At 33.7% G+C, this 15,436-nt stretch overlaps 1 protein-coding gene and 1 long non-coding RNA gene across 4 annotated transcripts; both read right to left on the bottom strand.

The window, feature by feature from the left end:
• Positions 1 to 955: 955 nt before the first annotated feature.
• Positions 956 to 5,558, bottom strand: LOC138136321 (acyl-CoA Delta-9 desaturase-like). Of its 3 annotated transcripts, none has more exons than XM_069055486.1 (5): positions 5,363 to 5,558; positions 3,166 to 3,515; positions 2,460 to 2,796; positions 1,589 to 1,774; positions 956 to 1,538 (listed from the first exon to the last, which is right to left on the bottom strand). In XM_069055486.1, the coding sequence occupies exons 2-5, from the start codon at positions 3,416 to 3,418 to the stop codon at positions 1,151 to 1,153; spliced, it is 1,164 nt and encodes a 387-aa protein (XP_068911587.1). In that variant the 5' UTR covers positions 3,419 to 3,515; positions 5,363 to 5,558; the 3' UTR covers positions 956 to 1,150. The 3 variants fall into 3 exon arrangements, with proteins under 3 accessions (XP_068911587.1, XP_068911584.1, XP_068911585.1); XM_069055483.1 differs by having other exon boundaries at positions 3,166 to 3,503; XM_069055484.1 differs by having other exon boundaries at positions 3,166 to 3,422; positions 5,363 to 5,557.
• Positions 5,559 to 13,893: 8,335 nt separating this feature from the next.
• On the bottom strand, positions 13,894 to 15,365 carry LOC138136326 (uncharacterized). Its single transcript, XR_011161247.1, has 3 exons — positions 15,174 to 15,365; positions 14,635 to 15,092; positions 13,894 to 14,577 (listed from the first exon to the last, which is right to left on the bottom strand). It is a non-coding gene; the product is annotated as an uncharacterized lncRNA (long non-coding RNA).
• Between the last annotated feature and the right edge of the window lie 71 nt (positions 15,366 to 15,436).

Here is a 15,436-nt window from a genome sequence, read left to right as displayed (position 1 = left end):
TTATAAAATGTAGTCGAATTGATTAAACAACAGGTCAAGTTGAGGGACAAATTAAAGAAAAATAGTTGTCGTATTTAGCTCTGACAAAAAGAATACTTCGTAGGCTACGCATTTAGGGAGATTTTGTTAAATGAAATTATACTTATATCCAAATAAAAATGTAGTGTTCTTCAATATGCTTATAACTTATAACCAGTTCATCTTTCTAAAATTCCAGAACCGTAAAGAAATGCAGGGTGTAGCATAAACCGCGGATGTAGTACCAAAGCGCCCCGTACTAACCCTTTCGAGGCGCTACCGTCGCCAGCAAGAATCTAATCGCTGGGCCCCTACCATCATCATCAGCTGCGCGCCGTCGGAGCGTGCCGGACCATCCCCAGCCAGGCTATAAAAGGGATGCACGCATGGACAATTAATCATTATTCATTTGATCATTCGAGCTCCCTCAAGAGTCTCACCACAAACCTTTGTTAACTTTGTTTACCTTTATGTAAATTAAATAAACAATTTACAACACAAACACTGTTAAAAGTGACTCCACAACGTGGGGCTTAATGTTAAAAGGGCACTTTTTATACTTTATATTTTCTTACAATTTCTTCATGTCCATTCGATAATCTTGATCAGTATAAATATCTAGTTCTTGTCTAAACGAGAACCATTTACTTAACATTAACCATTACCTTACCTAATCTAACTAGTTGTACTTTGACACAGAAATCAATATTTATAGTTTCTGGCTATTGTTTTTCCTGTTAAGCATATTACGATTGTGACACACAAGATAATTTTTGCAGAAGAAGAAAAAGCAGGTAGCACAAAGTATTATGTGTTTCAAATATGATACAAGTTTCTTCAAGAAAGAGAAGAACACGACAATTCAACATTTAGGTCAGCGTTGAGCTTTGTTGAATTTATATAGAAGCAATGCCGAGAAGAAAAAATAAAAACAACATTTTTTTAAAACATATACTCGTATTTTTGGAAAACCCAACTGTACATCCTACATACATGTATTTAGTAATTATTACAAATAAATTACACTCAGTAAAGATAAAAACAAAGTTAATAGGTACCTCCTGCACTTTGGTAACAAGTGAAAAATTTAGAAATCACAGAAATCAACAAAATTCTTTGCTTCAACATCAATTTACTGTACAAACTTTGGTAACTTTTGATGATGTATCTCTACCAGCTCCATATCATCTGTCTTCATATCTTTGTCCCCCCATCCCCATATACAGTTCTCGTGATGATGGTGGTGACCATCATCATCACCTTCGGCAGGAGCATCCACAACTCTGCTGCCATCTCCAGTTCTTTCAACCCTTTTATTGATCATTTCCACTGACGCAGTTTTTAAATCGTAAGCCCATCCAATTTTTGCCATCAGATCAAGGAATGCCGTAGTTGTGTTCATTCTGTAATTTCCTAGCTCGGCCGTTTTGTAGTCCCATGGAAAAACGTGATGGTAGTTATGCCACCCTTCTCCGTAAGCGATTATTGCTACAGTTTTGTTCTCAGCAGCTCTGATGTTTCTAAAAGTGAATGTCAGTCTGGTGTTGTGCAGATTATTGAAGTGTCACACTTGTCGTAAGGCTTGACGCCCCAGATGTGAGCTGCGCTGTTCACGAGCCAGGTACCATGGAGTGTCAAGAGACATCTGAACATGGCTATGGTGCACCAACACACTGCGGGGTGCTCGTTCCAGAAGTACCAAGGAACAAGTGCCGGAAACGCGAAGGTCACAAGTGGAATCAAAATTAAGTAATATCTGGAAAAGGTAAATTAAAATTGAATTGAATTGCGTTGGGGAATAATAAACAGTCGCTGACAGTAATGACCCTACAGTGAATTCAGATTTTAATATAATTAATAAAAATACGAAACAGTAATGTTATATGGCATTAGATACTCTTTGAACAAAGAGCAATACAAATGTTAATTTTTTTTTACCAAAAACTCTAATAGACCAACAACTGTAATTTCAGAAAAATTATTATTTGTGTAGTGTATTATACAGGGCGTTAGTAAATGGTTGGGAATAAATTTCAGGGTGAACTCATTACGAAAAATGTGGCTTAGAAACCTAAATAAAGTTTTTCGTTAAAATGAGTAATTTTCTCAAAAAATAAAATGTACTCCACTGTTGGAGAATTTCTCTAATTAGTTCATTTATCTGCCTAAAATCTCATTAGTTTCGAATTTTGACATACGTTAAAAAATTCAACTTTCCACGTTTACATTTTTTCTTTAAACCATTATTAAATCGTAGTATTTCAAAAAAATACGGATATGCCAGAATAAGTTTGTTTTAATTTTTTTGTTTTTTTGAGAAAACTACTCATTTGAACGAAAAACTTTATTTAGGTTTTAAGCCACATTTTTTGTAAGGAGTTCGCCCTGAAATTTATTTCCAACCATTTACTAACACCTTGTATATTTGTATATTTACTCACTTTTGTTGAAATCTAACAACGGGATCGGATTCTACGTCGCTCATGTCCACGGTTTTTCCTTTAATGAAGACATCCTTGTGCTTTTTGACCATCAACCATCCCATGTGCGAAAAAAAGAAACCTCTGGTTGAATTATGAGGATCGGCATCTGTATCGGTAAATTTGTGGTGAACTCTATGGTCCCTGACCCATTCGTGTATGTCATTCTGAAGAGCTATAGTTTGCCCGATTGCTAACAGAATTCGCAAGGGCAACTTGGCTTTGTAGGTTCTGTGAGCCCATAATCTGTGTGCTCCTGCAGTAACTCCTATTCCAGCAACATCACAAAGAATGTATCCTATGAGAAATAATACGTATAAAAATAAATAAGTCACACAAGGTTCAACGTGAGGACCATTGTTATTTGTTTTTTACATTTTTTTGTTCTTGTGTCCTTGATGAGGGGAATTACTGGAAGGAGAACAAGAGGCAGACCGAGACCAAAGTGAATACCAATGGTGGAAAGAGAGTTGAATGAGAAGAGTGGAAAAGAAAATGCAACTAAGCCATGAGCTTGCTTGGCTCATAGACCTCACTTTATATTTATATTTAAATGCATGAAAAGCAAAGAACATGCTGTATTCATCTAAATATATAAATAAATGAAAAAAAAATTACAAGCTTTTCATTACATTACAAAGGTTGAAATATTTTGAAACTTACTCACCCCATACCAAGGTCCTCCACTGCATTAGTGTAAACATATAGTAAATCCCAAAACTTGCCGCGACGTGTAAATAGATAAATATCAGAACATTTCTCCATACTATTTGCCATCTGTATTGAGGTTTGGTCGTCCTAACGTAAGGTTTGATCTGTGGTAATTCTTGCTGCATTACTGGCTTATTAATAATCTGCACAGGTTCCGCTGAATTGGTTTCAGAAAGAAACAAGGAATTTCCGAGCGGCTTTGGAGCCATAGCTCTGGGATAAACGAACCAAATTAAATAGTTATAGGTACTTCGTCGAGCAAGAGATTGGGAGATTTAGACTTGTAACCCAACACTACAAAATGCACTAGAATACATTAATTAGAGCATAATTTCAGGACAAAAAATGTTACTGCTTGAAGCGCTGAAGGAACAACGAAACGAGTTTTGATTTTTTTTTTTTTGACGACATAAATTAAAACCATATTGTTTATGTTAAAATGGAAATTATTTTTGTAATAATTTTTCACTTATTATATCCCAAATGCAAATTTTTTTATCGGAAATTTTTTTGCTAATGAACGAAAACATCCATAAATGAGGTTAGAAGACCAATTATTAGCAAATAAGAGCACGAGACGAGGTCGAGGGCTTTTATTTGATAATAATTTGTCTTCTGACCGAATAATTTATGGATGTTTGAGTTCATTAGCAAAAAAATTGCCGATATTAAAATTTTGCACGAGGGGTATACGGCTGATTATTTCCTGAATAGAATGAAAACAAGCGTATTATTTCCAATCCTTTTTATTCAAAATATACAGGGTGTCCCCCCAAAAAAAAGACAAGTCCATAGCTCCCTTATTTATCGGACGATTTTAATTATCTATACACCAAATTAAATGGTTGTTAATAGACTACAAAACTGATTAATAAATTCACGTATAGCTCCAAGGGCTTTAAGACTAAACTGTCAAAATATTCTTTTTCAAATGGGATTATATACTTTTTTTTAGTAATTCTGATAGAGATTTTAATTCTGAAAACAACAATGTATCACAAATATAACTTCAGAAAAAAAAAACACTAACTTTTGAAACAAATGACGAGCACCAAGCGAAAAGCTATCAAAATGCATTGCGTTACAATGTAAAAACCAAATTAAGGTAGCTGGAAAAACAAATGACAAATAATAACATGTGGGATTGCGCAGATATGCCGCCAATGTTTAGCGCAAAATGGAACATAGACCATGGTAGCGTTCTTTTACATTATTTTTTGTGAATTTTTGGTATTTAAGTGTATACTTGTGATACATTGTTGTTTTCAGATTAAAAATCTCTATCAGAATTATTTAAAAAAAATATGTAATCTCATTTGAAAAAAACATTTTGACAGTTTACCCTTGAAGCCCATTGCGCTATACTTGAATTTATTAGGCCATTTTGTAGCCTATTAACAACCATTTAATTTGGTGTACAGATAATTAAAATCTTCCGATAAATAACGGAGTTATGGACTCGTCTTCTTTTTTGGGGACACTCTGTATATATTTTTTAAAATCAGGTACCGACATTTTGTATCAGATTATTGCACAGTGCGCATTTTAGAGAAATTTTATCGAGTTATTTTTTGTTTTCTCGTTTTGATTGGTCAATATTTGTCACGCAATTGGTTGCTAAACACATGAAGGAAATAATCACAATAAAATATCAAAATAAGGTTTAATTTATTAAAATTTGAAAGTTGTTTGTCCTCCAAAGACACAAAAAATTAAAATGTAGTAAAGCGGCAATAGCAAACTAGTGAAAATTTTGCAGTCTAAAAATTGTATAAAATTTTTAAATTGTTTTGTTAACAAACATCGGAAATTATCAATTATCATATCATATGAATCTCATTTTTGATATTTTATAGCTCTTTTTTAAACTTTTAAAATTGACTTATTCCAGTTCTTTTCAAAAATTTCAAGAGAATACAAGATATTTTCATTACTCCAAACTCTTGGACTGTATCAAATTATTTTACAGTATCTTCAAAGAAGAAAAACTGATCCTTCAGGCCTTTTCTACTTCATAGACGTTTTCTAAAGTTAAGTAAATTTGTATTAATTTTTTTTTTTTAAATATCTGAATCTTCCTACTGATTGATTGTCAAAATTTTAAATTTACAAATCGAAACCAGCACGGCACACAAAATCAAAATTGCACTTACCTATAGTTTTATGCACAACACAACTATTTACAGATTGTTTTAATTGACACGACAATCACAGAACGAATCTGATGTAGAACATTCTTCCGAAAGTTATATAACATTGATCTTCAAACCACTATGGCCGTAATGCCTACATTTCTGTCTTCGTTCAGAAACTGTCCTTTCCTATCTGTATCAAGTGAATGTGCGTATCTATTATCCTGTCCTTCTTCGTCATTAACGTGGATAACTGACTATCTTTGTCATGTGTGCATGAAAAAGTGGTACCTGATTTCCGATCGTGTGTGTTTTGACGTCTTACAATGGCACTAAATCTGCAATTCAATTCAAAAAATTTACTTATTATGTTTTATATTGTGTGCTTAAAAAAGTCTCTTCAATGTATTTAACTGGAGCACATTTTTTTGAATACTATTATTATGAAAAAAAAAATATAGATATAACATAATAACACAGCTAAAATAACAAAATATATCGGGTGTGTCAAAAAAGACGGACAGTCAGAAAAAAATTCTCAGAAAGTGAAAAATAGGTAACTAAAAACTACCGTATGGTCGTTGGTGAAGATGTCTAAATAACACTAACACTGAGATGCCTTTCGTTAGGAAAAGACATAGTGTATAGATGTGTCAACAAGAAATTACTCCCTAGAATTTAGGGACATTCGTTACTAGGTGGCCATAAATTTGTTTAAGGTGGAGGTTATGTGGTTTCTGGTGACAAACAAAAGATAAAGTAATCATGTTAAAAATTTGTCATTGACAGTTGCAAATGGCTAATTTCTCACTAACTGATAGATGCTTTTTCTTTTCACAATCAGTTTCAAATGTTTATTTTTGTTACCTTAAAATTACAATACAGAGTGTCCCAGAATGAACTAGCATAATTTCAACCACGAGCTACTGGCTTCATGTAGAACTCGGAAAAAATATTTAAAAAATTCTGTCAAAAAATAAAATGGCATTTAATTTTTGCAGTACAATATTTTTAATTGCTTTTAGTCTTTTACGTTGTCCCACAACTTCGTAGGTAAAATTTCGTCGCTTTTTAAAAATACACCCTGTATATCATATTTTATAAAACCAATGCGGTTTCCTTGTTTTAAAGCATATTTCCTAGAGGTTACTTTGCATTGGCGTACATTTTATAAAAAACATGCATGTTATACAGTGTGATTAAAAAGGACTGTTTAAGTTGGCAGCATTGATTTTTACTTTTAAATGATATAACTGGAGTAACTTCCGGTTGTTGACGACTTCACATTGACATTGACAGTTCAAGTTGTTTCTTTGTACCGTTGATTTTTATACATACATAACCTACAATTTTGTCGCTGTTGATTTTACGTAAAATATCTGTCAAAAGACGTATCCGGTTGCAGTATTGCAAACAGCCGAACAACAAAATGCTCTTAACTGTATTGCCAACTTAAACAGTCCTTTTTGATCACCCGGTACAAGGGTGTATTTTTAAAATGTGCCGAAATTTTACCTACAAGGTTGTGGGACAACGTAGAAGACTAAAAGCAATAAAGGAAAATTGTACCTCAAAAATTAAATGTCATTTTATTTTTTGACATTGAATTTTTTAAATATTTTTTCCGAGTTCTACATGAAGCCAGTAGCTCCTGATTAAAATTATGCTGGTTCATTCTGGGACACCCTGTATAAGTATTTATGAAATATTGCAAATAAGAATTTTGGTTTCTGGCGGCATATTTAGTTGGACTTGCAAAAAAATATACTTCATTTTCCATGATTTGTACCTTCTTTGGAAAATTATAAAATTGGTGGATACTTGCAAAATTTATTCAGAGCATCCAATAAAGAAAACATTGAATCAAATGAATTTAATGGTGTATTGTTTATGTTATAACAAGGTCAAAAGTCACAAGATCTGAATAAAACTTGAATTGATGATGTAAATTTCAATATTTAATTGACGCAAGGACAAAAGACGTTCTGAGAACACCAAAAATAAACCAAAATATGTCTGACCCAAGAGAATAAATTATAAAATGTAGTTGAATTGATTAGACAATAGGTCAAGTTCAGGGGCGAAGCAGAGCACATAAGAGCCACCTCACAATTTAAAGGGAAATAGTCGTTGTATTCAGTATCAGAGTTTTTTTTTGCGATCAAAATTTGAAAATATTTTTATTCACAGTTAGTTAGAGTAACATACAGCTTTCCGCATCCCTTAAAGGTTGGAAAGTGAGTGATTCCACGCATACACTTCTACCGATCACAAATAGTAAAAAAATTAGTCAGTAATGAGACGTAATCGGTCAGAAATGAAACCATTTCCAAGCTGTGGAGGCGTTACTATGGATTAATTCCCACGTATATCAAACTTGCGTGTTCAGCCAATCAGAGAGCTTGCTTTCATCCAATCAAAAATGTTTATCGCGGTAAAAACGTCCTACTACTCTGTCATCTGTCAAAAGTGATTAAAATTGCATGCTACTCCTGTCAGATTCTCAAATTGTTTTTGATAATTGTGTTTTTAATAACTGTATCTTGTCAAAATAACACGACCTAATTTTTAATTTCTGATAAATTTCCCAATTTTCACTTAAAAACATTTATTTTTCACTTTAGTATAATTGCATGATAACTCCTAGGATACGAAATACGTAAACATGTCCATAACCCCCGGGGCATAATACAGGGCGTGATAAGAATAAGCGGGCGTAATGAATTCATAATGCCCTCATCAATTCATAATTGCAAAGATGCCAATTTTTTTATTTTTTTTAAAGAACACGTATAGTGAAAAATAAAATCTTGTATGCACCACGGCGTCACCGAATGATTACGCCCATCGAACGATATCCATCTCTCGAGCTAAAGCCCTCGAGTTGGATTCATCGTTCTCCGGGCGTAATCATCGTTGTAACGCCCTTGGTGCATAAATAGCTATTTTGCTTTAGACAGTTTTACTCATTGATATTTGGGCATTTTATTATACTCGAGCTAAAGCTCTCGGGCCTAACCAGAGTAAAAATGCTCAAATTCAACTCGTAAAATTGTCAAAGCAAAAAGTTCTCCTAAAATTGAAAAATTTATCCGATAAAAAAATTAGGTCTTGTTTCAAAAAATTGCAAATTATGGGAAAATCTGATAATCACTTGAAAATAAGAAAAGCGCGAGCTTTCTATAAAAGTGTATTTAGTAGTTTAAAAAAAAAGAATTACAAAAGTCCATAAAATGGATTGCACATGATATAATATTGTCTAAGAATTGTTTTATCACTTTCTCATTAATGATTTTTTTAATTTATTTTCTCGACCATTTTTTCTTCTGGAGTTGAAATTATCCAACGGTAATAAATAAACGAAACTCGTGAACCTAGTGTCGTTTATAACTTTCACTGTGACGATGCATCTTATGGCCTCGTTTCGCTGCTCCTTGGTGTTAAACGTGTGCCATTCATCAATAGGAAGTAAGATTGACATAATTTTTGAAGTGAAAACTTCTTTATCCGCACCACATACATTTTATTCCCGGGCAGTGAATTAGTTTCATGCGACACGCTAAAATCGTTCGCAACACGCTAAGAAGATCGTTCGCAACACGCTAAAATCTCGGGAGTCGAGAAACCATAGATGAAAGAGAATAATAGCGAGAAACAGTCAACTGTGCGTCACTTGCCATTTCCAAATTTTCATTGTTCAGTGTGTTTTCATTGTGTTGCTAAATTTAAGTGATAGTGCAGAGCTGTAGGAGCAGCAATATACAGACTAATTCATGAGTGATAATGAGTCTGGCGGAATAGAAAGTGCAACCCACAATACATTGAAACGTAAACCTGGACATGGAGGCGATAAATATTCGGCTTTTCCTCCTGATGTATTGTGGGTTGCATTTTCTATTCCGCCGGGATCATTGTCCCTCGTGAAATACCCTGTATAAAAACGGTGTGCGAAAAAAGCGAAGTATTGCAACGAGTTGTATACAAGGCTTTTTACAATTTTGCCATAATTTAAGTAAAATATTAATTAATTTTTACCGCGAATAAATTGAATTTAAAAGATAGGTGGCTGAAAATATTTGGTTGGTTACTGTCATTTTTATAATAAACAACGAAAACGATCTGAAGATTGTCGCATTTTTAAAAGTTTGCGATTATTTAACTGTTTTTGGAAAAAAAAATGAGTGATTCAGAAGACAACGTTCTAGACAGAGCGTATTGAAGCTGCTGCACAAGAGGCCGTCTTAAATTAATCCCCCAGAAATCCCGCGTCGCTTACGAGACAACATACAGCCGTTTCGAAGAATGGAGGTCTAAACAAAAAGTAAATTGCATTAATGAGAAAGTGATGTTGGCGTACTTCCTTGAAAAATCAAAAATTGTGAAGCCCTCAACGTTGTGGAGTGTATATTCCATGTTAAAAACCATGATTTCAATCAACAAAAACCTTGATTTGAGTAAATACACAAATTTGATCGCATTTTTGAAACGACAAAGTGAAGGATATCGCGCCAAGAAATCCAAAAGCTTCAGTAAGGAAAATATTGAAAAGTTTCTTACAACAGCAAATGACGAAGATTACTTAATGCAAAAAGTAAGATTTTTTTTTTGTCGTATAAGTTTGGTTACTATTTATTTTTTGTTTTCAGGTGGTTTTAATAATAGGAATTACGGGAGCTTGTCGGAGGCAAGAATTACTCAATTTAAAGTAAATGATGTAGACGATTTAGGAGAATTTATGAAAATTATCTTGCCGATCACTAAAACAAAAGTGCCTCGTGAGTTCACAGTAACAAAAGGACATTTCAAAGACCTAAACTTGGTGGATATGGTTCGCAAATATGCAACACTGCGCCCATCTCATACTCCTCATGCCAGATTTTTTATTAATTATAAAAAGAGAAGATGTACCGTGCAACCAGTGGGCATCAATACCTTCGGTGGTATCCCAAGTAAAATTGCAAATTTTTTGGAACTCCCAAGTGCAAAAGAATATACTGGACATTGCTTTAGAAGAACTTTAGCGTCTTTATTAGCTAATGCAGGAGCTGATATGTCGGTTATAAAAAGACATGGAGCCTGGAAATCCTCAAATGTAGGCTGCAGGATACGTAGATGATTCTTTAGAGAATAAAAAGAAGATCTGCAAGTTGCTAGTAGGTGGAGAAGATCAGGAAAACACCCAGATTGAAGAAAAAATGAAATTTAATGAAACTGTTACTGCTTCATCGTCTTCGGGAGCTTCGAATGTTCACATATCTGACGAATTGCGTGTAACTTCTGGTATTTGTTTTTCGAATTTAACCAATTGTAATTTTTATTTTAATTCTAAATAAAATTGTTGTACGGAGTGATCAAGAAGGACTGTTTAAGTTGGTAACACTGAATTGTATTTTAAATCGTATAACAGGAGTAACTTTCGGTTGTTGATGGCTTGTCGTTGTTAATGCTATACCTACATCAGATATTTGTCAAATAAACCAACAAAACATATCCGGTTGCAGTGTTATAAATAACCGAATTAAAAAATGTTCTTAATTGTACTGCCAACTTAAACTGTCCTTCTTGATCACCCGGTACATACCGGGTGTAGAATTGGTTTACGAGACATAGGATTTTACATGTAAAAATAAGGAGATTCAATTATTGGCTCCCCTAATAATTTTATGGCAAAATGGTTAAAATGAAAGTTAGAGAGAATTAAAAGTACTGTCTATTTCCACTCTTTGTTTTTTTCTAACATCTTGTGGTACTGAAAGAAAAGCAAGAAAAGAGTTAAGACAAAAACACTAAAAAGCAGTACTAGCAATGAAATTTGACTTCTAAAATTATTTGTCGGGTGGTCACTATTATTTAATTTTCTTTTGATCTGCCCTTCAAATGAACTCGTACAGGACTACAGGACGAATGAAAAGGTATCTTCCATTAAATGTTCAAACTTCTCTCCAATTCTTCGAATTGTTTCTATGGCTGAAATTGGTTGGTCTGGGAAACCTGAAGCAAATGTTGCTTGGAAGTTTCTTAAAGAAAATCCTCCATAACACCATTTAAAGAAAGAAAGAAAATTTCATGCCTAGTAGTACTTTTTAGTATTTTTGTGTTAACTTTTTTCTTGCCTTTCTGTCAGTACCACAAGATGTTAGAAAAAAACTAAGATTGAAATTAGACAGTAATTTTAATTCTCTCTAACTTTCATTTTAACTATTTTGCCATAAAATTGTTAGGGGAGCCAATAATTGAAACTCTTTATTTTTACATGTAAAATCCCTATGTCTCATAAACCAATTCTACACCCGGTATAAAAATCGTTGCAAAATGAAAGTCCATATTAGCACTAGTGCGCAAAAGTAGCTCATTTTAGCACTCAAAATGATGACAAAATGTCGTGATATTGATTCAAAATTGTAAAAAGGAATTTTTCTAATTCCGTTGTAAAATGTCGAATTTTATGTTGTCGTTTTGAATGTCAAAATGACGTTCTTTTTTGCACTAATGCGTTTTGATTGTCACTTTTTTGCATTAATGCGAAAAAAAAGTGTCAAATTCAATTAAGAATAATTAAGTGGATGATTTATTATATACAGTGCATTTTTTTTAACTGTTGCCATAGGGAATTGCATGGTAAAACTTATACCCCCTGTTAACTTTTGATCTGATGAAAATATTCAAACCATTTTTGGAACAAAGTTGGAAGATTTTTTAAACTATCGGATAGTTTACAATTCAATATCCTAAACTGTCAAAAAAGTTGTGAAAAAATATTTTAAAGCACGCCGGAATAATAGTACGTCGAGCGGCCGCCAGAATAGCGTCTCTATCGGCTCAATCAGCACCTGACCAAATTCCATTACAGTGCGACATTTACAAAATAGTCGAAGAAAAACATTTCGAACAATTCCTTAGATAATTTCTGTTAATTTGTTGGATTATTTGTGCGTTAACGTTAACGTTTTTACGTTTTGTTTTTTTTTTATATAAAGAAATTTAATTATAGCCACGAGAAGATCTCGCTATTTATTTTTTAATGAAACTGACAAAAATCAAAAGTGGGGATAGGCAGTTGCTGGTTGAGCCGACAAGGACGCTATTCTGGCGGCCGCTTGACGTACTATTATTCCGGCGTGCAGCAAATATTTTTTTCACAACTTTTTCGACAGTTTAGGATATTGAATTGTAATCTGTCCGATAGTTTAAAAAATCTTCCAACTTTGTTCCAAAAATGGTTTGAATATTTTCATCAGAACAAAAGTTAACAGGGGGTATAAGTTTTACCATGCAATTCCCTATGGCAACAGTTAAAAAAAAATGCACTGTATATTTACAGTATTTATTAAAATTTAACATAAAATAACATTTTTAATTTACAATGCGAAAATTTCCGATAATAATGCGGAATCTGGAAAAGTGCCCCGAATGCTTGCAGCGTTTCCACGTTGAATGGCAAGGAAAATCCTCTCAAAAAGGAATTTCTTAGATTTTGAATCCCCTGATTCCGCGATAAGTCGGTCTCCGATGACATTAATGAAATCTATTGTTTCTTTGCACCAAGGGCCTAAGGTTTCAAAGGCTAAACCTTTAAATATGTAATTTGACGAAATAATTGAACGATATTTGTTATGTTTGCGTTTGCAAGCCATTTCAGCAGCAAAACCTGAGACTTCAGATGTTTTCAATACGTAACTGTCTGCAAGTGTATCTACAACAGTAACGTCCCAAACCAAAGGTTGACCTTTATTCCACGGTACTAAAGTCATCCCATCAGGGCGTTTTCCGTCATCACGAGATAGTCCGTTTGGTTCTAAAGTTGAATTAACATGAATAGAAGTCAAAGACCGGTTGATAATAGAATTAATTTCAGTGTGTCTTGAAAATCTACCACTGCTTTTGGAACAACTTAGACCGTGAATACCAATTTCATCAACTTTCGCATTGCATTTGCAAATATGAGGTGTACAAAGATTACAACCCAATCTTAGACCAATACAAACTTGGAAGGAAGTATTATCTAAAAGAGTACCAATATTAGGAGAAGGTATTGCATGGAACCAAGATCCTGATTCTCTGCATTGCAAAGCCTTAAAACGAGCCAAGTCCCTACATGAATGAAAGATTAAGTCATTGTCAATTATTCTTTTGATATTGATATTATCCCAATTCTTCTGAAATTGTGGTATTGTTGGTATTTCGTTCTCATTTTCTACATCCCAGACTGCTAAAGCTTCATCATAATGGTGAATAATAAGCTCATTATCCTTTGAATTTAGTAATTGAGAAACAAGCTTTTTAACACCATGAACTGAAGATAGGAAAGCAGGAAGGTAAATATCGGAAATGCGGCGAATTCCCAGTCCACCAAATCTAATCGGTAAAGTGGACTGACACCATTGTAAATCAGTTAAACGTAAATTAAGTATTTTTTCTAAAGAAGACTTTAAAGAAGAATCAATGGAATTAACGTAATTAGAAAATTTCCAAAAAGGAGTTGTTCTTAATAAAAAATTATTTACAGTACAATTATGTAAATGTGAAATATGGAAAGCTTCTGTTAATGATGATGATAAGTTAAGTTCGTCTGAAATTTGATTGTTTGACGATACAGCAGACATCTCATGATAACTATCAACCGATAAGTAATTATTTTTCTCTGGGATTTGACCACTTGAAGACGTAGCATCATGTGTTTTCAATTTTTTGAAAGATAAGGCTTTACTGGTAGTGTTGTCTTTGCCTAAAATCATTTGAGCGATCTTCTTCTTATTTTGTATTGATGCGTCAACGTAACCCTCGGCAACATTGGTCGATTTCCACCCCCCAAGACGTTTCAAAATCGACGTATCTGCTCCGGATTCAGCTAATAATGTAGCCGAACTACGGCGGAAAGCGTGACCGGTGTATTCTTCGGGATTCTTCAAACCAAGGAAAGTGGCTATTTGTTTTGGAGCGCCGCCAATAGTATTTATTCCAACAGGGTGGGCAATGCATTTTCCAAGTCTATAACCAACAAAAAATCTCTGGTGCCGTGTATTTTTAGATCGCAATGAAGAATATCTTCGAAAGACTTCTAATAAATTTAATCCACTAACATTTCCCGGAGTTATGGTAAATTCTCATGGTACTTTTGTTTTAGTTTCAAGGATCTGAATCTTCAGGAATTCTCCCATATCTTCTATGTCTTTTATAGACAACTGAAGTAGTTCTTGCCTACGGCAGGCTCCTGATATACCGACAATTAGTAAAACCTGAAAAAGATGATTATTTTGTAATGTAATTCTTCTCTAATAATTTTTTTCTTGTACCTTTAACATTAAATATGTTTTATCGTTGGCTTCTTTTAAAAATGCATGGACTTCATCCTTGGTAAAAACCTTCGATTTCTTCCCGCGATAGCCTTCACTCTGTCTCTTCAAGAATGCAATCAAATTGTTGAATTTGCTAATATCTACCTTTTTATTCAAATAAATGGTTGTTCTTAGTTTTGAATACTCGCTCCACATTGTTGATGGTTTCAGCAATTTAGACCTTTGCATGAAATAAGCTAACATTACTTTTTCGGATATGCATTCCAACTTCCTCAAACCCAACCACTGGTCGAAGCGTTGATAACTTAACTCATAAACAGCTCGCGACTTCGCTGGTAACAAGGTCGAAATAGCAGCTTCCGCTGCAGCTTCAATATCTGCACCCACACTTTCTTCGGAATCACTCATTTGAGGGACCAAATTGATACCAAATTGTGATTTTGTGGATTTTTTTTCTGTTTACATATTGTCATAGTAAAACGAAACATAAATTCCTTGACAAATTCAATGGTAGAATGATTTAATTAGGTACTTACTAAAATTTAAATATTTCTTGTTTTTTTTAACAATTTTATGAGGAATTAGAAAAAATCTTGTATGTGATTCGTTGCAAAACCGAGTGTTTTTCGCATTCGACGTGTTGCCCAACTCACTTCGTTCGTTGGGACAATTTTCACGTCTCATGCGAAAAACACTCTCATTTTGCAACTAACTACATAAATAGCTATTTTGGTATTATTTGATACTGTCGAACACAGTCTAGGAAATGTTCCAAAACTACGATTCCCAAAAGAAGCTG

Source organism: Tenebrio molitor, chromosome 8 (assembly GCF_963966145.1).
Source record: "Tenebrio molitor chromosome 8, icTenMoli1.1, whole genome shotgun sequence".
In the NCBI taxonomy this organism is placed as follows: domain Eukaryota; kingdom Metazoa; phylum Arthropoda; class Insecta; order Coleoptera; family Tenebrionidae; genus Tenebrio; species Tenebrio molitor.
This window is presented reverse-complemented; position numbering and strand designations above follow the sequence as displayed.